The sequence below is a fragment of the Protopterus annectens genome, chromosome 7.part0 (assembly GCF_019279795.1).
Source record: "Protopterus annectens isolate FY-2018-M chromosome 7.part0, PAN1.0, whole genome shotgun sequence".
NCBI classification, from domain to species: Eukaryota; Metazoa; Chordata; order Ceratodontiformes; family Protopteridae; genus Protopterus; species Protopterus annectens.
In genome coordinates this window covers 929,230,239-929,255,507 of record NC_056739.1, presented here as the reverse complement: position 1 = coordinate 929,255,507, position 25,269 = coordinate 929,230,239, and the positions used below count along the sequence as shown (strand labels likewise).

At 40.0% G+C, this 25,269-nt stretch overlaps 1 protein-coding gene across 1 annotated transcript in view; it reads right to left on the bottom strand.

The window, feature by feature from the left end:
* Positions 1–1,497: 1,497 nt before the first annotated feature.
* Positions 1,498–25,269, bottom strand: part of PTPRG (protein tyrosine phosphatase receptor type G) — a 3,415,981-nt gene continuing 3,392,209 nt past the window's right edge. Inside the window, exon 31 of the mRNA XM_044077514.1 lies at positions 1,498–1,941. Coding sequence (XP_043933449.1) covers positions 1,795–1,941 — 147 coding nt within the window. The 3' untranslated portion in view covers positions 1,498–1,794. The remainder of the gene's footprint in view (positions 1,942–25,269) is intronic.

Sequence of the window (25,269 nt, the reverse complement as noted above, 5' to 3'; positions counted from 1 at the left end):
AACCACTACTGAATGACTGGAGCATGCCTTGGCTTTTTGTTGCAAAACTCTGCCAGCAAACAAGCAATAAAAGGGAAAAGGAGAATCGGAACTTGCATAGGACTGCATTCTACAGAACAGCAAACTTACTAATTTCCAAGAGTGCTCCACTCCACAGCTGGACTATGGAATGAAACCTAACTCTGAAGAATAACCTTCAGACAGACAATTCAGTTGTGATTTCAAGTTTCCTCTTGGATACAAGACTCCTAGGATGCACAAGAAGAAGATCTAGAGTCTGTGGAACCTCTCTCACATCCAGGAACTCAGCACTGACTGTAGCTAGGCTGAGGGTGCTAAATGCAACAGCTGCATGATGGGAGGTTATGACCCTACTGTTAGTCAAATCACAGAATTATGATTGAAAATATGAATAAAGTTACACATTCGGCCACTAAAGGAACTCTTAACTTCATACAGATGTACTTGTAATAAAAAAAAGTTTGGAATAAAAACAGGCATCGATACTATAAAGTCAGACAGACTTGTAACCAATTATTTTTTTATGATGTGAGAGTACTACTGAAAATGTCCAGCTAGTTGTGTATACGCAAACTTAGAAGGTGAAACACAAAAATACAACCAGAATATTTTTAAGAATTTTGTATACCTGGAGAGTACTACAATTCAAAGTAAAAGTTTGGTTTTATAGTCCAATAAGTGTGGATTAACAATGACAAATTAGTACAGCTAAAAGCAGGCTGAACAAAAACATATTTTACTATTTATATTAATTTATGTAAGCCACTGTGGTACAGCGGTAGTGTTGCCTCACAGCAAGAGGTTCTCCTATTCGATTCTCGGCTGGAGTGCCTTCTGTGTGGAGTCTGCATGTCCTCCCCACGGTCGAGTGGCCTCCAAAAGACATGCCTGAATGGGTGTGCCTTCGCTGAAGGTTGGGCGTTGGGCTGGAAACTCGGCACCAAAAAAAAATCTACTGCCAGTCATTAGCAGACCGGAGTTCCGCTGTGGTGACCCCTAACCGGGAAAAGCCGTAAAGACAAACAAACTCTTTATATTCATTTATTTGTAATGCCTGTTTTCTGAAAACAACTGAAGGGTACCTCTAGGACTACTGATCTGCATCTGTTGTGTCCCAAGAGCGAAGTTTGACACTTTAGACATATATGCCCACGTTCCACAATGCATGTGGCACAAAATCAGGTACTGTCTGAACAAGCAAAACTGGAGACAGGTTTTCATCCCCACAGGTTATACTAAACCAGCGGAACACTAGTGCACTTTGTTAAAAGGGCATCAAGTCCTTCATTTTTTCCTCCACAATAGAGAATTTATCTTTAACCATTTACCAGCATGGTGAGGACAATTAAAAAAGATGACTAAATCCATAAGCAAAACAATATCTACTACTGCAGCAAACTTACCTCACATTTAAATGAACTTGAGGGTCATTTAGTAAAAAAAAAAAAAAAAAAAACGTAAAGACAACTACTAAAAGAATGTAATGGAATGTCACATTACAGCTTATTAAACCCTTTTATATCAGAACATTATAGACAGTAACACTGATCAAATAGTGCAAACTAGATAGAATTGTTTTGCTGTGTGAAATAAAAACAGGTGCAAACGCTCAGTAGGATACGTTAAGACATACAATGGCAAAAATAAATATCAAAAACTTTTATCAGTGTAAAAAAGTAATTGGGTTATTGTTTAACCTAGAGTCTGGCAAAAAAGGCCTCAAAGGTTCACCCAGTCCTCAAAAGTTCTACAAATTAAGTGCCTTTCAGGATTTTAAACAAGAGACTCCATGCTTTCAGCTGGATCCGATTCATCAGTGACTGCAACAGCACCATTTTTGTCCAGTATCACAGGACCACTTCCATTATCTTTTGTGCTGACCAAACTCAGCACTGCTTTGTAAAGAAACTGGTACTGCTCCTAAAAAAATGAGGGAAAAATGTTTTTACTTTTGCGATCATGACATAGGCAGGCTGCTAAAAAATGTATTAAGTAGGTACTTACTGTAACTCCGTATCTTTGAGACTATTTTAGGCAGCAGGATCCTCTTAGTTTTCAGCATCACGCCACTTAATGCTGCTGTGCATCAACGATGTCTCTGAGCACGCCCATGAGTCTAGCCTCTCATAAAGAACTCAAAAACTGGTGGTGCTGTGCATTACTGATTTTCTTCAGAATTCCCTTCAGCCTGGCCTCTCATAAGGGGGGTGGGGATAGAATGCATTGATAAACTCCCTGAACCAGGGCACATAAAAAATGCTACACTGATTAGAACTTTCTGGAAGCACAGACCCTGCTCAAAGCTTAGCAGCCTAACAATAAAAGTCTGAAGATGACACATTTCTCTCATTTTCTCCTCTTTGTCAGCATACTTGTGCATTGTGTTGGAGTAAGGGAGATGTGCCTGAACTTAATTTTCCATGAGTTTTATACTGATCTTGGCTGTAAGTGAAAAATGGTTACAGGACTAGCCCTCTTACTTAAACAGGTGAAATGTAACTAAATGAATAAATACTAATGCGCAGTTTTTTGGAAGCCGTAGTGGTGCAGCGATAGCGTTGTTGCCTCACAGCAAGAGGTTCTCCCGTTCGATTCTCGGCTGGAGCGCCTTCTGTGTGAAGTTTGCATGTCCTCCCCGTGGTCGAGTGGCGTTCGAAAGACATGCGTGAATGGGCGTGCCTTAGTTGAAGGTTGGGCATCGGGCTGGCAACTCGGCACCGTAAAAAGAAATCTACTGCAAATCATTAGTGGACCAGAGTTCCGCTGTGGCAACCCCTAACCGGGAAAAGCCGAAAGAAGAAGAACTAATGTGCAGTTTTGTCTCCTCTGTTCATGTCGGTCTATTTGTATGATACTCCTCTAAAGAACCTCCATCAATACCACCATCAAAGAAATCTCCTCAGGGAAAGTCAGTCAAGTTTTTTTAACTCTTCTTTCTCAGCAGTAGATATTGTTGAGAATAATCAAATAAAAATACAAGAACACAGAAATATCAAACTATTCTGAATCTTTGAGGAGAAAAGTTAAGCTGCAGACCTACTGACAAAAAACAACTTCAAGATTTACAGTAATGTTAGGTATCTATGAAATAGCCCTATTTCTTGGTAATGTCAATCAATGATTCTACTTTAAATCAACAACACAATAAACACCAAGTCCAAACCACAGAATGGTTAAATCAAAGTATGACAATATACAAAATAAAAAATACGGACCTGCAAAGCGGAGAATTAAAACTATAAAACATTTAATGAACACTCAAACAACACTAAAATAATACAATAAAAGAAAAAATTAAGTGCTTTCACACATACTCAGGGTGCTTCATCAGATCTAATTAAAATACAATTAACAAAGCATTTATATACTGTAGCTTTAGTATATAAATGCTTTGTTAATTGCATTTTAATTAGATCTGATAAAGCACCCTGAGTAGGCGGGAAAGCGCTTCTCTTATCTTTTATTGTATTGTTTTAGTGTTGTTTGGGTGTTTATTAAAGGTTTTATAGTTTTAATTCACTGCTTTGCCAGTTAGTTTTTTTATTTTTTATAGTTACTGAGTTCTTGTTTACCAGCTTTCACTCGCTGTTTAAAGCGTGACAATAGCTGGGGGTTTGAGACTGCAGTACAGCTGGGATTGGGGTTTTACCTTTCCCAACTGTAGTCAGATCTTGGAGTTGGAATGTAGAATGTTTTTTTACATTCTTTTGGTTATTTTTGATGCTGTGACAGTTTGTTAGCGTTGTCACCTCACAGCAAGAGGTTCTCTGGTTCGATCCTCGGCTGGGGTGCTTCTGTGCAGAGTCTGCATGTCCTCTCTGTGGTCGTGTGGGTTTCCTCTGGGAGCTCCGGTTTCCTCCCACATCTCAAAGACATGCTGTAGATGGAATGGACACACTAAATTGGCCCTAGGCGTGAGTGAGTGCATATGTGTGTGCCTTCTGTGGAAGGTTGGGAGCCGGGCTGGCAACTTGACACCGTAAAACTCTACTGCCAATCATGAGCGGACAGGTGATCCGCTGTGGCGACCCCTAACCAGGAAAAGCCAAAAGAAGAAGATGATGATGATGATGATGATGTGGCAGTTCAATGAAAAATGAAAAATCAGTGAAAGATACCACTGAAGGACTACTCCTCCAAATACCGTCCTGTCCCTGGACTGCATCTCTGGCTGTATAGCTAAGTAGAAATACCAAGCTTGGACAAAGTGGCATCCTCCCAAATAACTTGCACAGAAATAGTTTAAAACAATGCATCTGCTTTTATGGAACTGTACTTAATGACCCAGGAAGGGTTTTTCTCTTTTTCCCTATAGGAAAATGTAATAAGACAGTACAGTTGTGTAAACTCCTACCACAACAGTAGGTGTCCTTCTCTTCACTGTTGTAGCATTCTTCACTAAAGGGATCCCCTGCCAAGAGTACCCCAATGTCCAGCCAGCATACCAAAGCCTTAGGATTTTAAGGAAGTTATATGTCACATGTATGTACCTGCTCAAAGTGTACGGTATAAAGCTGACATAAGGATGTGCATACCTCAGATCTGAAATGCCCCAGGAAGAACAACAGTCCAAGGAAAAAAGGAGGAACATGTGCATCCATAAGGAGAAAAGGAGGAGTAATGAAAATGGGGAGGAGGGGGGAGCGAATACTGCAACAGTGACGAGAAGGACATCTACTGTTGTGGCGAGAGTTTATCCAACTGTACCAGGTATTCCATATCACTGTGGCAGTAATCCACACAGAAGGAAGAGTACAAAAGCTAAGAGGAAACTTTGGAGGAGGAAGGCTCAAAAGTGCCCTCAAGAAACCCATGCAGGATAGCTCTGGCAAGGCCAGCACTTGCTGCAGAAACAACATCCAACTTGTAATGCTCAGTGATGGTGTGGACAGAAGTCTCAAGGATAGAGTTATCATGCAATCCTTTCAGAAAAGCACCAGAGGAAAGCACAGTCCTGGTAGGATGAGCCTTTACTGAGGCAGAAAGACTTTTCCCATGAAAGAATAACAAAATGAAATTGCCTTAGATATCCATGATGAAACGGTTTGCTTAGAAACAGTCAAACCTAGAGATCTAGGATGAAAAAAAAAAATAAAAAGCTGCTCAGACTTGTGAATGGCTTTAGTCTTAAAGTAATATCTGAGCTGCCTATGCAAATCCAAGGTGTGAAGAACCATCTCACTGGTAGACTGCGGAAAAGGAAAAAATGTAGGCAAATTAATAGACTGATTAAGAGACAATTAACCACCTTGGGAAGAAGGATTAGTGCAGCTAGGCACCCTGTTCCTATGAAAACCTGAAAAAGGAGGAACAGCCATAAGGGCTTGACGCTCAGACCCTCTCTTAGCTGAAGTAAGGGGCAAAAGAACAGCCTTCCATGCACAATGCGGCTAGACAGCTGAAGCCACCGGCTCAAAAGGAGCTCGAGTCAATGTTTCAACAACAAAATGAAGGTCCCAGGAAGAAGGAATAGGCTTCCTAGGGGGTCTAATATGAAGGATGCTGTCGCTTTCGTGTTGGTACACGAATAAGCAAGTCTTTATGGGTTCTGTTTAAGCATCTTTATTCTATACAAACACCTTGCTGTAGAGGCTATTGACTACGACAAAGTAATTTATATACAAACTAACTGTTGCGATCAAACATGCTCACTCACTGGCTGTTTCTACAAAATGGCACTAGAGATTGCACGTGTCTGGAATTTATATGTGCACACACAGCCTCGCATCCTTCTTAAAGACACAGCACATACACGTTACACTCTGATCTACATCCTCCCTCATTGAGAAATAGATTATGCAATTTGTCGTGAGACTATTTAGCATGCAGAAATCACAGATAATCTAAAGACATGTATTATACAATACTAAGTACACACACACACACACACACACACACACACACACATATATATATATATATATATATACACACACACACACACACACACACACACAATCAAGTCCATGTTGCTGTGTATTTCACACAAGGCTTAGAAACTCGTCCACAATGAGTGACATAAAATTGAGAATCAGAACTGGGACAGTCTCTGCAAAATGGTTGACCTGTGTAATGTTCGAATTACTTTCTGGAACAGAATCAGACTTTTGAACACATTCTGGCCTAGAAACAATGTCTGACTCATTCTTGATTTAGTGTTTGCATCACAGATACAATGTTGTGATTGCAATGATGATGATTCTGGTACAGGAAGGTGTCTGTGGTTTCTCCTATACTTCACACCCTCTGAGCTTACCAAATAGGATCTCGGCTCTGCACAGATGCCTATAATCTGCCCTATTCGATCAAAACCTTTCATTGTCTGAATTCGTACCATCTCTCCTTTCCTCAACGAATGAAGTAATCTGCTTGAGCTGTCGTAACTAGATTTCTGGATATTATGCTTCTTAAACAATTGAGCCTTGATGGTTTTGTTGTTCTTAGATTTAGGCTGTAACAAACTGGATGAAATAGCGCAGTGCTAGTTTATCTGGAAAGTAGTCTTTGAGCAGGTGAGCCAAAAATATCATCACGAGGTATGTTTCTAAGATTAATAAATTCAAGAATACATCTCTACTGTCATGCTTTGACTTTTCAAGTAAATGCTTTGCACTCCGTACTGCTCGTTCAGCTAGACCACTGGATTGAGGATATTCAGGACTACTAGTGACATGTAAAAAGTTCCATTCTCTTGCAAATTTCTAAAACAACTAGCTAGTAAATTGAATACCATTGTCAGAATAAAGTTTGTGTGGACTACCATGAACTGAGAAATGACATTTCAACTTAGTAATAACAGCTGTTAAGGTTAAATTTGGTAGCAGATCAACCTCAAACTAATTCAAACAACAGTCTATCAAAACCGAGTAGTGTTGATTGTTCCACTCAAAGATATCAGTTGCTACAGTAGACCAAGGTAGTTCAAGTATTGGATTTAGCTGAAGTGGTTCTCTTTGCAAAGGTGCTCTGGTACTATTTATATTGAATAAGAAGAAAGAACTCTATCAATGTCTTTTGATAATGAAGGCCAAAATACGAGTTCTCTTGCACTTCTCTTAGGGGATAATAAACCTGGGTGACCACGATGCAAAATCTGAATATATTCTTGCTGTAAGGAAGCAGAAACAACAATTTTAGTACCTTTGAAAATAATGTTATCTTCCATCAATAATTCATCTCTGTAAGGAAAATACAACTGCACCTTCAGGTGATGCACTAGATTGCTTTGATGGCCATCCGGCACTGATGTAGTGATTACGCTTTTTTGAAATTGGATCAGTCGTAGTGTGATCTCTCAACTCATCAAGTCTAGTGGTGGAAAAATTACGCACTGACATTACATCAAAGTCAAAAGTTTCAATATCAAGCTGTTCTGCTGTACTTGCATTATGGATAAGATGCAAGCCAGACAGAGCAATTTACCCTTAGTGCAGACCATTCTGAAACTGTGCTTTTGCAATCTGAGCATCATTCTTTGTAATTATCACTGGAGCGGAATGCATAGGCGTCATTAGAATGGTAACTAGAGGCTGATGATCAGTTTCAGTCTGGATAGCTCTACCATAAATATAAACATGAAACTTGGAACATGTTAAAAATATCACCAAAAGCTCCTCCTGTCCTAGATGCAACTGCACCAAGACCAAATTTTGAAGCATCACAGGAAAGAACAACTGGTTTATTCACATCATTGCATCTTAACGTAGGTGGGGTGGCAATTTTCTGCTTAAGGTAATCAAATGCTTTCTGATGATGTTCCAACCATGACCATACAACATTTTTGCATGTTAGCTCTCTCAAAGGTGCTGGGAACTTCATGAAGTGCGGTATACATTTGCCCAAAAAAACGCTGTAAACCTTGCACATTTTCTGATACTGACATCTCTAAAATAGCTGTTTGTTTGGTTGGATCAGGTCTTAAGCCTGTACTTGTAAACAAATGTCCTATGTAGGTCACTGCTGGAAGTCTGAATCTGCACTTCAGAGGATTGAGCTTCAAGTTTACTTTGCCTAGAACTTCCTTGAGGTTTCGGTCATGCACTGCTTAGCTTTTGCCTCTATCTAATAGATCGTCTACTATTATGGCACAAGGATAACCTGGGAAAATGTGTTCCATTGCACACTGAAAGACTTCACTTGCAGAATTTATTCCAAATGGCATCCTTAGGAATCTGTCTCTGTCAAATGGGTACCAAAAGTAGTTAAAAATGAGGATTTACGATCAAGCATCACTTGCCAAAATGAACTCTTTGCATCCAAAACAGAAAATACACTGCAACTTCCTCAACTGTGTGCATTGGATTATGTGCCCTTTTTAATGCTTTGCTCAAATCTCTAGGATCAATGCATATTCTGATTTCGTAGAAGCCTTTGTTATGAGCAACCACCATGGATGACACCCATTCAGTTGGTTCTGCAACTGGACAAACCACACCTTGCTGCACCATCTTATCCAACTGAGCTTTGACTTTATTTTGCATTGCTAAAGACTGCTCTGGTCTTCAGACTACATAGAACAATAAGCTGTAACAGTTCTCAGCCAGATAACATGAAAGTATTACTGAACTTTGGGTTTGAATTTCTTCACCTCCATATGCAACAAGTCTCGCACTGCCGGTTACATTGAGTTGATCGTTGGTTCTCACTTTTGCAAATGTCTGCTGATATAACATTACACTTTGACCCAGTGCCTAATTTGAGCTCTGTAAATTTTCCATTGATCCGAACTGTACAAAACACTTCACCCCTTGTTAATATGTTTACTGCATCAACTCTTTCTCTAAGTACTGATACACTATCTACGTAAAAAGCTGACTGTTTCAGCTTTACTCGATCAACTTGCTTTTTTGTGCAATCTTTCTTTACGACTAAGTGAGGCTTACTTGATTTGCAAAACATTTGGAAATGGTTCCACTTTTTACACTTGTGGCATTGCTGACCATATACTAAATATGCCTCTCTTTTAGACTCATGATTTGCACCACAATTGTAACAGTTAACAATAAAGCTAGACTTGGGTTTTGCTGATTCACGTTTGTGTTGTACTGAGCTGGCGGTGGAGCCTGCACTTTTTTTTTGAAAGCTTCGTGCCTTCTTTGAAAACTTTGTGGCTGCCCCTTGCTTAGGCCTGTTTCTGTTTGCCACGTACTGCATTCTATCTACGTTCACTCTGGAGCTTACTGAAACCATGCTTTTACCATTCACAAGTATGTTCGTATGTCTTTATCACCTCATGGATCTGACAAAGCTCTATTGCTTTGCTTAATGTCAAATCACTGTCACAAAGTTAAATCACTGCAGCACTACTCATGCCACATACAAGTCTGTCCTTTATCAGCTCAGATTTCAAATCACCAAACCAACATGTTTTAGCTTTGTTTCTCAAGTCAGTTATATAAGCTGCAAATGTTTACCCTGGTTTCTGATTTCTTGTGTAAAACAAATGCCTCTCTAATGTAATGTTTGTCTGGGAGTTGCACATCTCTCTGAACTTTCACTTCAAACACTCAGGTTCTTCCCTTGATTCAGATTGCACAACAATATGGTGTTCTGCACCTTCACCTTAACACACTGCTGGTGCATATACAAATGAACGTTCCCCTTCCATGGCCTCAGATCCTGCTAGATTTAGCAAAAATAAATGCCTTGACACATGCCTCTATCTGCATAAGCTACTTGTATGAAAATATTGTACTCTTGCTCAAATATTCTCCAGTTCTCTACAATATTCTGATCAAACACAAGTGGTTGAGGTTTTCGAAGTCTGTCTGCCATATTAACACATACCAGCAAAGGGTCTTGTAAATACACACAAATATACACACGTGTATTAGTAATTGGAATAAACACAATTTGTTGAATGCTTTTGTGCTCTGTACTTATACTTTCTCTTTTTGAGCTTTTCGGAATTGTACGAATGAACAAGCTCGTAGTACTTTCAAATAACTGGACTTTGTGAAATAAACTTCTCGGTCTTCACAATGCTTTATTGCACTTTGAGAAATAGCTTTTTAGACTTCTCTATGCTTTTCTGTGCTTTGCAAAACAGCTTTTTAGAATTCTCGATGCTTTTCTGTGCATTGCAAAATAGCTTTTTCTGGCTATAAATGCTTTACAAAGCTTTGCGGAATTGTTTTTCAAACTTTTCAATGCTTTACGAAGCTTTGTGGCATAATTTCTCAGACTTTGCTTCATAACTTCTTGGAATGGTAAAGGCAGAAATGCTAAAGTCATTTATTTTCGAAATTGTTTTAACTCAAACTGGCTTGTAGAATTCAAGAGTTAAAGTATAGAACTTCTGTTTAGCTATATTCTCATATCTCAGTTTGATTATTTCAGCTACAAAATGGCACATGTTTACTACATGAACTACACCAGAATTTTTATTGTCGGTTGTTTTACACTAAGTCATCATGGTTAATAGTTTTACCATTGTTATGTGAAAGTGTTATAGCAGAACTAAGTTACTGAACTTTTGTCTCACATTGTTACTGCTCTAATCTGTAAAGTTAATATCATATGTACTTTATTTATTTCTGTATTTTTCATATTTTATCTCAACTAACTCCTCTCTAGCTGTTATCAGTAGTTGCGTGTATAGTACCTCTGTTGTTTTTGTTTTTTTCCCTAGCTTTTATATACAACACTTTCTCTCCCCTCCTGTTTTCCCTACGTTTTAAAAGCAAAGCGTCTTCCCTCAAGACTGCGTCTACCTTTACTGATACTGCTCCAACTCCTGGAATTACGCCTGTGCTCTATTGTATAGCCAGTTTACACTACAAGTATGTTCTAAGCTCATACCAGAAATTAGTCTTACTTTGTCTACTGTACAGGATACCTGCATACCACTGAGACCCCCCCCCCCATACTCACCTGTTTAGAAACCTTGCCTCTGTCTCTCTCTGCCATCTATAAGTTAGTCGCTACCCTAGTGTCAGCTCTCTCTTAGTTAGCTATACTCTCTTTGTTTTTCATTTTTGGATTCCTTTCAACTGTTTTTTATCTTACTGCAAATACCTGCGCATACCTCATTATAACATCTCTTCCTTCCCTGTCTGCACCTCCTCACCTCTTCTACTCACCTGCTGACTCTCACTGTGTGCTCCTTACTGTTTCCCTCCTGGCCTGCTGATTATTTCTTGTGGTGACTGCCATTTCCTGGCCCATCTCGCTCGGGCTCACTTTGCTCCCCTCCCACCCACCCCACCCATATAATTTCATTTATACCTAACCAAGTAATCTATTCCACCCCTAACTCCACCCCTTCCAGTCTGCTAAAACATTCTAAACACCTTACTATCCCCTACTTATCACTTCATAATTTAGTCTGCTGCAAATCCTCCTCCTTCCTACATATCTCCTACTCCCCCTACAGGTTGTTTCACTTAACTTTTACTTCAACTCTCTAACAGGTCCAACAACTTACTTTTCCTAGTCCCTTACCCACTCCTCACTCCATCCCAATCCTACTTCCCCACCTTAGGCCATAGCTTTTGCAACCCTCTCTATTTTTCTCTTGCCTCCATTACTTCTCCTTCTCATTCTTACATATTGTACTACCCCATTACCACGTCTATAGAGATCCCACTAATCCCCATACTAAGTGCTTCGCATCTCTGCAGTACTCTATTACAATCTCCTCCTCTATCTTTTCCATGAACATCCCTCTGCCTAAAATCAAACTTCCTCCCCCACACTCTCTAGCTTCTAAAACCAAGACTAAGTACTTGACTTACAACCCATTTAATTTCAAACTTTACCAACTTCATGTAGCCCTGCTTCTATCAGGAGACATGCATCCGAATCCTGGGCCCATTCATCACCCCACCATGCATAACTCTACCTCTTCCTACTTATTAAACTCATCCTCTCCAAACAAACATATTTCCTTTTACTCTACGAATGATTGTAGTACTCTAAACAAAGTTAGTGAAATCCATGCCTAGATAGCCTTCCACACCCTTGATGTCATCACCCTAACAGAGACTTGGCTAAAACTCCAAACCTCTGATAAAGACATTCTCCCCCTGGTTATAATATACTCCACATAGATCGCCAAAACAAAAAAGGGGGTGGCGTAGCCATCCTCTACTCCAACCACCTCACCATTACAAGTATTATGAAACCTATCCCATCCTTTTCTCCTGTTAAACTACTTACAGCTAACCTTAAAATCAATGACCACACCACTATCAAGTAGCAGCCATCTATATTCCTCCAGGAGACAACATTCCTCTGCTTCAAAATATTCTTTCATACTTTTCTCAACACATCCCCAATGAAACTATCCTCCTTGGGGATGTCAACATTAACTGGCTAACTCTCAGTAATCCAAACTCTAATACTTATATTAATCTATACTGGTTTACACAGATAACCTCCCAACCTACTCATACAAACAACTCTCACACATCTAGTACTCTTATTGACTGGGTACTTGTATCTAATCCTTCCAAACATCATAACTCTGAAACCCTATCAAACATCCTGAACGATCACTCCTGTATAAAAGTGCTTAGGTTCACTCCCCACTTCTCAAAACCTCCTGGATTTATCACTTGTCGCAAGCTCTCTAACTTCCATCCAGAAACCTTTAATGCCCTCCTCTCTAAAATAAACTGGAAATTCCTTACCCAACTCCAACTAGAAGAAGCAGCCCTAGCTTTCAACTCCACTTTACTTAGCATCTTAGACTCACTTGCTCCCCTTCGCAAAGTCCGAATTAAGTCCGCCCTATCTCCATGGCTTTCAAAAGCCACATAGCCTTATGATAACGAGACAAATTATGGAAAAAATGGTCACAAACTAAGCTCCCTGCAGACTTGCAAAAATATAAAGAACTTCAGAAATCTGACAAAAAACACAAAGATAAAAAGGACTTCTATAACAAACCTCCCACAGCCCTAAAATCTAATCCTAAAAAATTCTGGAACTCTATTAACCAAATATTACATCCTCGTAATCTTAGCTCCCCCAATCCATGCCCAGACAAGACATCTGAAGAAACTGCCACTATCTTCAATACCTATTTTATCGATTCAATATCTAAGCTACTGAACCCTAACCCAAACTCCTCTACTACTAACATCTCCAACTTTTCTGAACCTACTCCTAATACTACCTCCTCAAATACCTTCTCCCTCAAACCTGTACCTACTAGCTACATCAAAACTCTACTCTATAAATTAAAACTATGCTCAGCACCAGCTGACAATATTCCTTCCACTTTTCTTCTACTAGCAGCTGACTCTTTTGCTCTCCCTGTATCTATCCTAATTAATCGCTCTATCTCTGAATCTAAAGTCCCTTCCATCTGGAAACAATGCTACACTCTACTTATACACAATTGAGGTAACTCCTCTGATATTTCCAACTTTAGACCTATCGCTAACCTCTCCCCTCTCTCTAAAGTACTAGAAAAATGTATTCATAAACAAGTTATGCAGTATCTAATACACGAAATGCTGCTTACACCCACTCAACACGGCTTCAGACCCAAACATAGCACCACTACAGCTCTATTATCCTTCAACACTGTCTCTATAGCCATGGACAACCACAAACGTATTTCTTGCCTATTCTAGGAACCTCTCAAAAGCTGTCAACACTGTCTCACACTCTCTTCTGCTGCACAGACTGCATAACCTCAACTTCTCCTCTGATACTGCTGCATGGTTCTCCAGCTACCTCACTGATAGATCTCAATCAGTGAGATGGCACCCTGCACTCTTCCCTCCTCTCCCTGTAAAAATGGGTGTACCTCAAGGGTCTATCCTAGGGCCTTTACTTTTAATACCTTTACTAATCAGCTCTATACCTCTGGTCCTCAGTCATCTTTACTGCAATACGCAGATGACGCTACAGTCATTACCCCAGCCAACTCTCCCTCTAAGCTCTTCTCAGCTACTCCGGCATCTTTTAACTTAGATGAAACATGGCTCTCCAACAACCAGCTCATCCTTAACACTAAAAATACAAAGTTGTTACTCTTCCTACCTAAAATGTTCAACAATATTAAACCATTCTTCCCCATACAGTCCCTTAATAACACTCCCATTCAGGTAGAATCCAGCACTAAACTCTTAGGCATAACCATCAACTATCAGCTTAAATTTGACTTGCATGTTAATAACTGTATCAAAAAGACTCATTCAGAACTAGGACTCCTTTACCGTAACAATAAATTGCTTACCTCTGAAGCTAAGATTACTCTCTCTCTTACCGACCTTCTACCCAGTCTAATGTACAGTTCTCAAATTCTCACAAATCTTAACTCAGCACTCCTGACCAAACTCAAATCTACCTAAAACAAGGTTGCTAGATTTGCTGCCCAACAAACCTACAAATCCCATCACTGTCTCTTTCTAAAACACCTAAACTGGCTTGAATTACCCCACCAGCTTCTTCTTCTCTCAGCTCCAGATCATCCATTCTGTCCTATACCAGCCTTCCTACTGCCCAGCACTATCCCCTCTCATCTCCCATTATTCTCCCTCCAGACCTCTCCGAAGCTCTAATCAAGACCTACTACAGATCTACAAACCCAAGTCTAAAGTTGGATGCAACATGTACAGCTATCACCCCACTATTGCCTGAAATAGGCTCCCACTAGAAATTAGGACCCTTACACATCCTAAACAATTTAAGACAGCCACCAAAGAGCACTTTAAAAGTCACTGGTCATGCCACTGCACTCTCCCTCCTTAAACATCCCCTACTTCTCATACCTTAATCTACTTTCTGCCCTTAAATCGCTCTTCTCACTAGCTCTCTCTAATCTTCTTTGACTCCTCTTTCTACTGTCTTCTAAACTCTACTAAGCAAATCATCTCAGAGAAACATTCTATTGTAATTGTCTTGCCTTTATGCAACTACATGATAAAACTGAGTTTTTGTAACCACTTACCCCAAAAACTATATTCATTTAATGACATATTTCTTTTTATATATCTTGAAATAGTTTTGCTATACTCCTGATTATTGACACTGTATAACATTGTATTGCTACTTAATGCCTTGTAATAATCCTGTAACATTGCTGTTTAATGCTAATTTATAATGAAAATTGTATGGAGCTTTTCTCCCTGGGCCTCCACTGAAAAAGGGCTCTTCAGCTCAGTCGGACAATCCCGGTTAACAAATGTAAAATAAATAAATAAAAAAATAAAATAATTGGTAAAGGCAAAAATGCTAAAGTCATTTGTCATCACTCAGCATGCTTACGGAATTGGTAAAGGTAGAAATGTTAAAGTAATCGCTTGGAACTTTATCGACAAAGGCAGGAATGCTACAGTCATGTGCCATCACTTGTCAAAGTCATCACTTTGAGAAACATTCAAGAACTTTACTATGCAATTGAGCAATTCACAAGTACTGTAAAACTCTTGTAATCTTTTGTAAGAAACATCTTCTATCAATGTAAGAAATATATCATCCAACTGTACAATGGGACTAAATCAAACTTCTGTTGCCCAAATTCAGTATCTTTTGAAGTATTTGCACTCTGCAAATGACTACATGCAATACACTAAAATGTCCCCAAAATGCAGGCCGCAGACGAGGGTAAGGTGGTGTGCACAGCCTATCTTGACCTCGCCAAAGCTTTCAACACCATTCCCCACTCTGGCATTATAGATAAACTCACTGGACTAGGCTTAAATCCTTATCTCACAAGATGGGAGAACAACTGGCTCACTGGCAGAACCCACACAGTGAAAGTAGCCGACTCCAAATCAGACTTCAGACCAGTGACAAGTGGAGTAACACAGGGTTCGGTCCTGGGTCCTCTCCTGTTCGTTATCTACTTCTCTGAAGTCCAGGCTAATACAGGTGGTCTCTGGCTAATGAAATTCGCAGATGACTGCAAACTAGGAGCCATAAACGATTCATCTAAGGATGTGGACATTCTACAAAGAGGCCTCACTGAGACTGATGCTTGGTGTCAAAGTCATGGCCTAAAGCTCAATGCCAAGAAGTGTACTGTCATCCCCTTTGGGAAAAATACCATAGGCGGTAACCTACTAAACACCAAAAGTGTGATAAGAGACCTTGGGACACAGGTGGACAGTAGTCTCTCCTTTGATAATCACGTCACCACAGTAGTCAGGAAATACGTCTGCATGGCACACCTAATCACAAATGAGTTCTCCTCCAGAAAAAGAAAGGTCATCATTCCTCTCTACTCATCCATTATTAGATCTATCATAGAGTACAACGCTCTGTTTGGCATGTACCTTGCAAGACATTTGCAACAGCTGGAAAGGCCACAAAAATACCTCATTAAGAGGATTACTGGCCTCAAACAGATGTTATAGGCTGACCGTCTCAAAAAACTCCAACTCTACTCTGTCGCATATTGGCTACTCTGAGGCGACCTTTGCCTAATGTACAAAGCCATGTCTAACCCAGACCTGATGGACATGCTACACTTAAAGAAATCCCAATCTCTCCGAGCCACACGTTCCAGGGACCTAAACCTTGTCACTACAATAAACAGAACATGCTGGAGGGATAGATTCCTGTCCCAGAGACTTCCATTGCTCTGGAATAGGCTGCCCAATCATGTCAAGCAAAGCTCCTCATTGGCCCTCTTTAAGAGAAATCTTGACAATTGGACGGGAAATAGGAAATTCACCCCGGGGATCATTGTTGTGGCTCTGCTCGACAGGGGCACAGGAAAATAATTTTCTTGGGTGGCGAAAGCCAGGGAGCCTTGTTTGGCTAGGCTTGTATAGGCCCTAGGGCCGATAGCCTAGTACTTACCTATGAACTCTTTAAAGTACAAGAAGCACTCTGTAATGGCGGACTTTGCGAATAGACACACCAAGCACAAGAACCTTTCTTCACATAATCATGCTTTGACTGGATTAAATGAAATAGTTGTACTTTGCACACAGTGAACTCTCTGAAATACATGCAAAGTAATAAACAAACATTGTAAGCACTTGTATACACTCTGAAATACTTAAAATAACTTTAATTACGCCCTTGATACAACACAAAGTTGCAGTTATGCCCAAATACAACACTTTGCCCAAACACAAGCAGTCGCCTTGCTTTATTTTTACTGTCTTCTTTTTCCTTTCTTATTACATTCTTTTTACTTGTTTTACTCTAAACATGTCCATTCTGCCTTAAACACACTCAGTCTGTCTTAAACATGTTTAATTTGCCTTAAACATACTCATTTTGCACTTTAAGGTCAATTGTCTTGTCAAATACTTTTATCTTAAACATTTTCTTTAGTTAACAAACTTTTTGTACTTTCTGCTTGCCTGATACTGCAGTTTGTTCCTTTGTAATGCCCTTTCTTGCCTCTTTGCATAGAGTAAATAATATGTATTTTTTATTATTACCTCTGACTCTATCTGATTGTGTTTGCACTGTTTTCTCTCGGTTTTACCTTCACTGTCTTTACATCTCATGGCTCCAAATGTTCTTCTCTTGTCCATCCTGGTTCTGACACCATGTCACTTTCGTGTTGGTACACAAACAAATGAGTCTTCTTGGGTTATGTTTAAGGAGCTTTATTCTATACAAACACATTACTGTAGAGGCTACTGACTATGACTAAGTAACTTATATACAAAGTAACTGCTGCGATCACACATGCTCACTCACAGGCTGTTTCTACAAAATGGCACTAGGGATTGCACGTGTCTGGAATTTATACATGCACACACAGCCTCCCATGCTTCTTAAAGACATAGCACACGCACGTTACACTCTGATCTACAGATGCCTTTAAAAAATTGTTTGTCCTGAAACCTAGAGGCCAGGGGAGGAGATAAAGGCAAACAATAGCTGATAGGTGAGTTTTAACTGAAGAATATGCCAACCCTTTCATGGAGCAATTTGCACAAGGAAGAGAGAACCAGAGGAATCTCCACAGAAAGTGGATCCTGGTTACAAGCAAGGCACCAGATAGAAAATCTCTTACATTTGGACACACAGGATTTCCTGGTAGTGGGTTTCCTGGCCTCTTGCATAACTTGAAGCATGTCCTCAGAAAAAGGTTGCCTAAAAGGATCAAAACTCTTATCACCCACAGTGTCATTTGAAGAGTGTACAACTGAGGATGGATGAGAGACCCCTCGTCTTGTGTGAGTGGGTCCCCCCCCCCCGTGAGGTAATTTGTGGTGACTGCCCTTGGCTAAGTGTAGAATAAGGAACCAATGCTGTCTGAGCCAAAAGGGAGTTACCAACAAGATTTTGGGGACTACTGCTTTACCTTGAGTAGGATCCTCAGTATGAGAGAAAGGAGAGGGAAGGTGTACAGAAACATCCCCTTCCAAGAAAAAGATAGGGTGCCCACCTTCCATGTCAGAGGACAAGGGACTCTGGTGCAAAAGAGAGAGGAAAATTGTCTGTTCAGAGAGGAGGCAAAAAGATCTACCTGAGGAGTACCCCACTGGTGGACAATGTCCAGAAACACATCTCTGTGAACTATCCATTCACGAGCCTGTATTATGGACCTGCTCAGACAACCTGCCAAAATGTTCTGTTCTGAAGGAATATAAAGAGCCTGAACAGTCACCTGATATTGGACAGCCAGATTCCAAATCTGAAGAGCTAGTGTATACAGAATGTAGGATCTTGTCCCCCTCCCCCTTGCTTGTTGATGTACCACATCACTGTGGTACTGTCTGTAAAGATTTTGAGAGGCCCTGTAATAAGGAGAGTTTGAAAGTCCTAAAGAGCAAGGGGTGCTCTCATCTCCTTGACGTTGATATGGTCTGCTTTCAGATGAACAGGTCAAAGACCCTAAACCTTGAAATGTTCAAAAGAAGCATCCTAACCTGCATCTGAGGCAACTGAAAAGAGTACCTGGGAGGGGACTTGGGACTGAAAAGGTAGCCCTGGGTTGAGAGAGAGCTGATGAATCCACCACTGAAGCTCTAGTTTGTGGTATGGAAGAAGAGGGACTAGAAAGTCTAAAGGATGACAGTGTTGGGGCCATACTGACTTTAGGAACCACTGTAGCTTCCTCTTATGCAGTCTGTCCAGAGGTAGCATAAGAATGGTGGAGGCCACGTATCCCAGAGTCCTTAGAAATTCTACGGCTGTAACTGAGATATGAGGAGGAAGGGATTGAAAAAAGGCAATTAGATCAAGAGCTTTAGGTGGTGGCAGGGAAATTAGCATAGGAATGGTCTGCAACCAACATGATCCTGAGAAGGAGTCAGGAATGATTTCTGGAAGTTTATCATAAACCCTAGGCTTTACAAGAGGCAAATAGCATAGTGCAGGTGTTGAAGCAAGGTCTCTGGGGAAGAAGCCTGAATGAGCAGGTTGTTCAGGTAAGGAAAGATTTGTATTCCATTCATCCTGCAAAAGGCAATCACAGGACAGAGGCATTTGGTGAAAACCCTTGGGGCAGTGGAGAGGCCAATGGGCAGAGCGGAGAACTGAAATGTAAGGAAGAAACAGAATAATGCAAATATTTCCTGAAACATAGATGAACAGAGATGTGAAGATAGGCATCCTTGAGACCAAGAAAGCCTGATGTAGAAGTAGAGGAAACAGAGTCTAAAGGAACAGCACTCAGAAGGAAGGGCTCTTCATAAAAGTGTTGAGCTGAGAAAGGTCCAGAATGGGCCTCTAGGTGCCTTCTTTCCTGGAAACCAAAAACATTCTGGAATAAAATCCCTTCTACCTTTGTGGAACAGAAACTGCATGGATGATGCCTTGAGACAAAAGGCCCTGAAGTACATCTAGAAAAAAGGGCAGCTGTTCCTGAAAAGGTTGAGGAATGCCCAGAAAAGGAGGAAGGGATTTCCATACCATGAAGTATCCCTGACGAATGATGGACAGAACCCAATAATCCTGAGTGATTCTTCTGGTGGCAAAGAAGTTCTGAGGTACGTATGTCCATACGTCACCTTTATGCCCTACACAGTGAGTGGGGAGCATACGTGTGACATACAACATCCTTAAAATCCTAAGGCTTTGATATGCTGGCCAGACATTGGGCTAACCTTGTCAGGGGATCCCTTTAGTGAAGAATACTGCAACAGTGATATGGAAGGACATCTCAACACATACAGTCTGCTGTTGGTCAGTTTACCATTTACCCCTTAAATAAAACAAATAAAAATAACCATTTCATCTGATGTAGTCACTAAAAATAAAATAATATTTAAATTTCTTCTAACACCTAGCAAATTTTAAAGGGCCTTTCAAGTTTGTATTGCATGAAAAACAGCTGAGGGTTAATCTGCTGGTTTGGACTAAATTCCAACGCTACTTCTAGAAGAGACTTGCATTCTTTAATGCAAACAGACTCACAATATCATCAGAAAAAATATGAAAAGTTTAACCACACAACACAGCTTGAAGTTCTGAAATCCAATTATGTTGCAGTAACAGTTACTATTATTAAATATTCAGAGAAAGCACTTTGTATCACATTCACTTGCTGGCTTTACAAACTGACTTTAAGGTCTTCAACCAGAAATTCAGTTCTCCTTGAGCAAATGGATCACAGAAAAAAGTGCAATGTCCTCCTCAAATATGTAAGAAAACACAGATCCTTAAGGAAAATAACCATACAAATGAGTACATTCATAGAGCAGCAAGAAGTATTCTAAGAACTAAACCGACATGAGAATGGAGAATGGAGATTTTGCCAATACACATGACAACGAGGAGGACTGCAGATAATTAGGCAAGAGGGGCTGAAATTTTCTGGAGAAAACTGGCAAAGGAACCAAGACATTGGGAACAAATAACTAGAACAAGAAACGTAATACAGTGGCATGAGGCCAAGAAGACATTTGAATTGCAGGCTAGAGACTAGCTTCTTTACCTGTGAGTGATATCAGTGTATAGGTTAAAAAAAAAAAAAAGGCCGAGGGGAATTGCAAGTGAAAGACGTGCTATGGTAGAGTTTTTAGTTGAATGTATAACAGAAGCTAATGTTGAAGAAGGCATGGTTAGTACAGCATACAAAATACTGCATGAATAAAAAAGACCGAGGAGAGAGACTGGAAAAGCAATTTACAACAGAATAATGGGAGAACGTATGTATGGCACCCAGTATGCAGCAAAGTCAAGAAAGTTTAGGATCTTTGCTTGCAAGTATTTGCACAGGTATTTTTATACTCCAAGCAGACTTCAAGGAATTTTTCCTTAGGTAGATAGCAAATGTTGGAGGTTTGATAATGAAGAAAGAGGTAAAACGTGTTTTGGGAGTGTAACGAGTTTGCAGATTTAAAAAAATTCCCTCTAGAGTACGTCATTAATATTGGATGAGCAAATGGCTGTAACTAAAGAAATGATTATTTTGAACTAGGACACAGGATCGGAACTGCCTAGACATAGTAATTCCTGATTAATTCTGCTGGCTGCCAAAAAAAAGCAATTATTAGAAAATAGAACTCAAAGTCTAAACTAACTGTATTTTAAGTACTGAGTATTATTAAAGACATAAAAGAAGTGAAGCGGGATTTTCAGAAATGGGTTGGAGCAAATTACACAGAAATTAATGGAAACAGTGGGAACAATACATGTAGAGTGATGTTCAGGAGGAGGAGGGAGGTTTAAGGGCAGAGATTCAGCAATTTATGTAATGTTGGAGTGAGGGCAGTTACAAAGAAAAGATGTGTGATGTATAATGCATGTAAATAATAAAAAAAAAATGTTCATACAATTTGTTTTCATTTCTGTTAATGTATGTTTGCCTATGTCGAGTAATAATTTAATAAATGTATTTAAAAAAATAAAAATGCAGGTATGTCACTGAGACAGATGCCTGGTGTCAGAGCCCTCAAGCTCAATGCCAAAAAGTGCACTGTCATCCCCTTTGGTAAAAACTCTGTACCCATGAACTACCACATAGGTGAATGTGTGATAAGACACCTTAGGACCGGTGGACAGTAGCCTCTCCTTTGATAATCACATTGACATAGTAGTCAGGAACACCTTATCACAAAAGGGTTCTCACCCAGGAAAAAAGAGGTCATTATTCCCCTCTACTCGACACTCATTAGACCCATTATGGAGTACAACGCCCCTTTTGGAATGTACCTCACAAGACATCTGCAGCAGCTGGAAAGGCCACAGAAGTACCTCACAAAGAGGATTACTAACCTCAAACACATGCCCTACACTGACCGTCTCAAAAAACTCCAGCTTTACTCCGTAGCATATCACCTACTCAGAGGTGATCTCTGCCTAACATATAAAGCTATGTCAAACCCAGAGCTGGTGGACATGCTGCACCTAAAGAAAGCCCAATCCCTCCGAGCTACATGCTCTAGGGACCTAAACCTTGTCACCACAATAAACAGGACATGTTGGAGGGATATATTCCTCTCCCAGAGACTTCCCATACTCTGGAACAAGCTACCCATCTATGTCAAGCAAAGTTCCTCATTAGCACTCTTCAAGGAAAATCTTGATGAGTGGATGGGAAATAGGAAATACACCCTGGGGATCACTTCTGTGGCTCTGCTCAAGATGGGCACAGGAAAATAAATTTCTTGGGTGGCGTAAGCTAGGGAACCTTGTTGGCTAGGCTTACTTAGGCCCTCGGGCCTAATACCTACCTATGACCCTATAAAATAACTAAATGAATGGCAAATGAAACGTAGCTACTCAGAATCAGAATTCAGCTAAATAATGACAGCAAACACTCCAGTGTATGACCAGCTTTACATAAAAAAGGGATCCAAGCTATGTAGATGAACAAATAGTCCTGGATGATTTATTCCTGACTGCCCACAAGACTTGGCAAATCTCATATAAATAGTGACATTTGGTTGAGGAAAACAATCTCTGACTGAATGGGCTACACTGATTATAGACAAAAAAAATTCTACAGTGAAAATGGCCTTGAAACAGCCAGACCCAAGTGCTAGAGCAGGAAAAATAAATATGCCCTGTGGCAAAATATCTTTGCATAGTTTCCCCCTCTTTCTTCACAGAAAAGCATTCCAAATGAGGGAACCCGTACATATAAACTTCCTTTTACATAAAAGGAAAGAATCACCTAAGGAGAGATATTACAAGTTCTGGCTCTAGAGAGAAGACACTTGGCAGTTTTGCATTTATAACTTTACAAGTATCTCTGTGATGTGCACCAAAGAGTGTCAAAAATAAGGCTGGGGTTGGCATAATGGTTATGGTGTTTACTTGACAGACACAAGGTATAAAGTCTGACTCTCCCCTTTGATCAATGACTGGTTACTGCCTAGGCACGTGGTAGTCTGTGGACTGACTGCCTAGTGTATACCTCTGAACCATGCATAGTTTTCTAATCATAGGCTGCCAACTGTCTACTAGGGCATGATGAAATGCAGAATTATGTTGCATCAATCTAAACGAGTTGCACATTTCTTCCCATTCACATAGCTTTGCGGCTTCCTAGTAAAGAGGGCACAAATAAATGCCCTCCCGTTGATCTTTTTTTATAACACAATAAACATCTAGCAAAGATCTGCAGTAACAACGGCAGTGATTTGGAATGTTTCTTCTGCTTCCTAAATGGAAACCTATAAAAAGGGCAGATCAGAAAATCTAAGCACAGAAACAAACAAAAGGGACAAAACCAATTCCCAAAGTTTAGTATGTGTAGGAAAGACTGCACCATAAACATCTTGGATTTTTTTTGTGTACCACATAACTGCTGAAGTTCTTCAGGTTCATAACAGATTTGACACCTCATGTATATTTTGGCATCAGTTCTGCAGTACATTTTCTCCAACAGAAATATGAATTCTGAGACAGAACTGCAAGACATACCTGAAAGGAATGGAGCAGACAATCAGGAGTGCTGGATTTCAGGTCTAAAAAGCAGACTTGCTGTAAACACTGAACTACTGACTTAACTAATGTAATCCTTCACTTAAGTGGAAATAAAGTGTCCACATTTTAACTGGAAAAATCACATTTGGGGACTTGATGTTATAACAGAAAGATGAAAGTAATACTGCTGAACATAATTACCCACAACACACTTGTTCTGCTCATCTGTTAGACCATAAACAGATCCAACAGTGAGTGAGATTAACAAAAGTGGGCAATAACACAAGCAGAAAACGTAATCAAACCTCCTTGCTACAGTGATTGAGCCTCCCAGATTTCTTACCTAGGAGGAAATCTAAGAAGCATTAATGCATTTTATGAAAACTTATAACTAAACTTTAAGACATGTGGCCAGCCTGTTTGCTCAAACCCTCATTGTGTAACCTTCATAAACCTGACATGGCTTCAGTTCATGCAGTTGCTCCTCTTACTACAACTTAGAACGGTGTACAAGATCAACAAACTGATGCCCCATCAAGGAATCACTGACTAAATCTGAAGACCACAATTGCTACACTAACCTCAAACATTAAAGGCAAAAATATCATAACAGTAATTTTGCTTTATTTGGTGAAATATCTAAATAATGGGAACCATGATTCTCAAGTAGATGGCTTCAAAATCCCTAACTAGAATTTTACTAAAACATTGCCCCCCCCCCCTTTTTTAACATTGCCTCAGTTTTTGTTCAAAGTGTAAATGCTTGACTAAAGTCACATGATGTCCTTATTCTTCTCCCCTGTACAGTCTGTTACAGACTATGGAATCACTACTGTGAGACATGTCCCCCCCCCCAAACCGTGTACTTTCTGTTGGGTCTATATCACCACATCGAATGGTGATAAGCTTGAACGCCCTTTGTTCGAATCGAAAAGTCTGAAAAGCCCACAAAGTTACAGAACAGCGATTTTTTTACCCAAGGAAAAAAAATTGGTGGGCCATCTTTGGGGCTTTGCTATTTCCTCCACTGTAGTACGATCTCGGAGCTAGTATATTTAAGAAGGGGGGGGTGTGTGGGGGGAACAGCCCCCCACGTTGGGGGGGGTGTGTGTGAACGTGTGATTTATTTTTTTCACGGAGCAGCGATTTTTTTCCCCTGGGAAAAAAAAGCTGTTCCATGAGTTCGCTGTTTAGGGTTTTCAAACTTTTAGGTTCGAACAAAGGGCGTTCGAACTTATCACCATTTGATGTGGTGATATAGACCCCTTTCTGTTTACTATTTGACTTCTCAGCAACTAATTTTTCAGCTCCTTTCCCTCCTTTTCCCTCAACATGTTATTTATTCCATGTATTACGTTCATGTCCTTTTTCTTCATAATGATCATTTCTATCTAACTGTATTATTTTCTCATCTTTGATCCATCTATCAGGTTTCTATAATAGTGTGTGGCATATCTCTGCTTTTCTAATATATGCAAAATTATATAGCCACAAACACTTTAT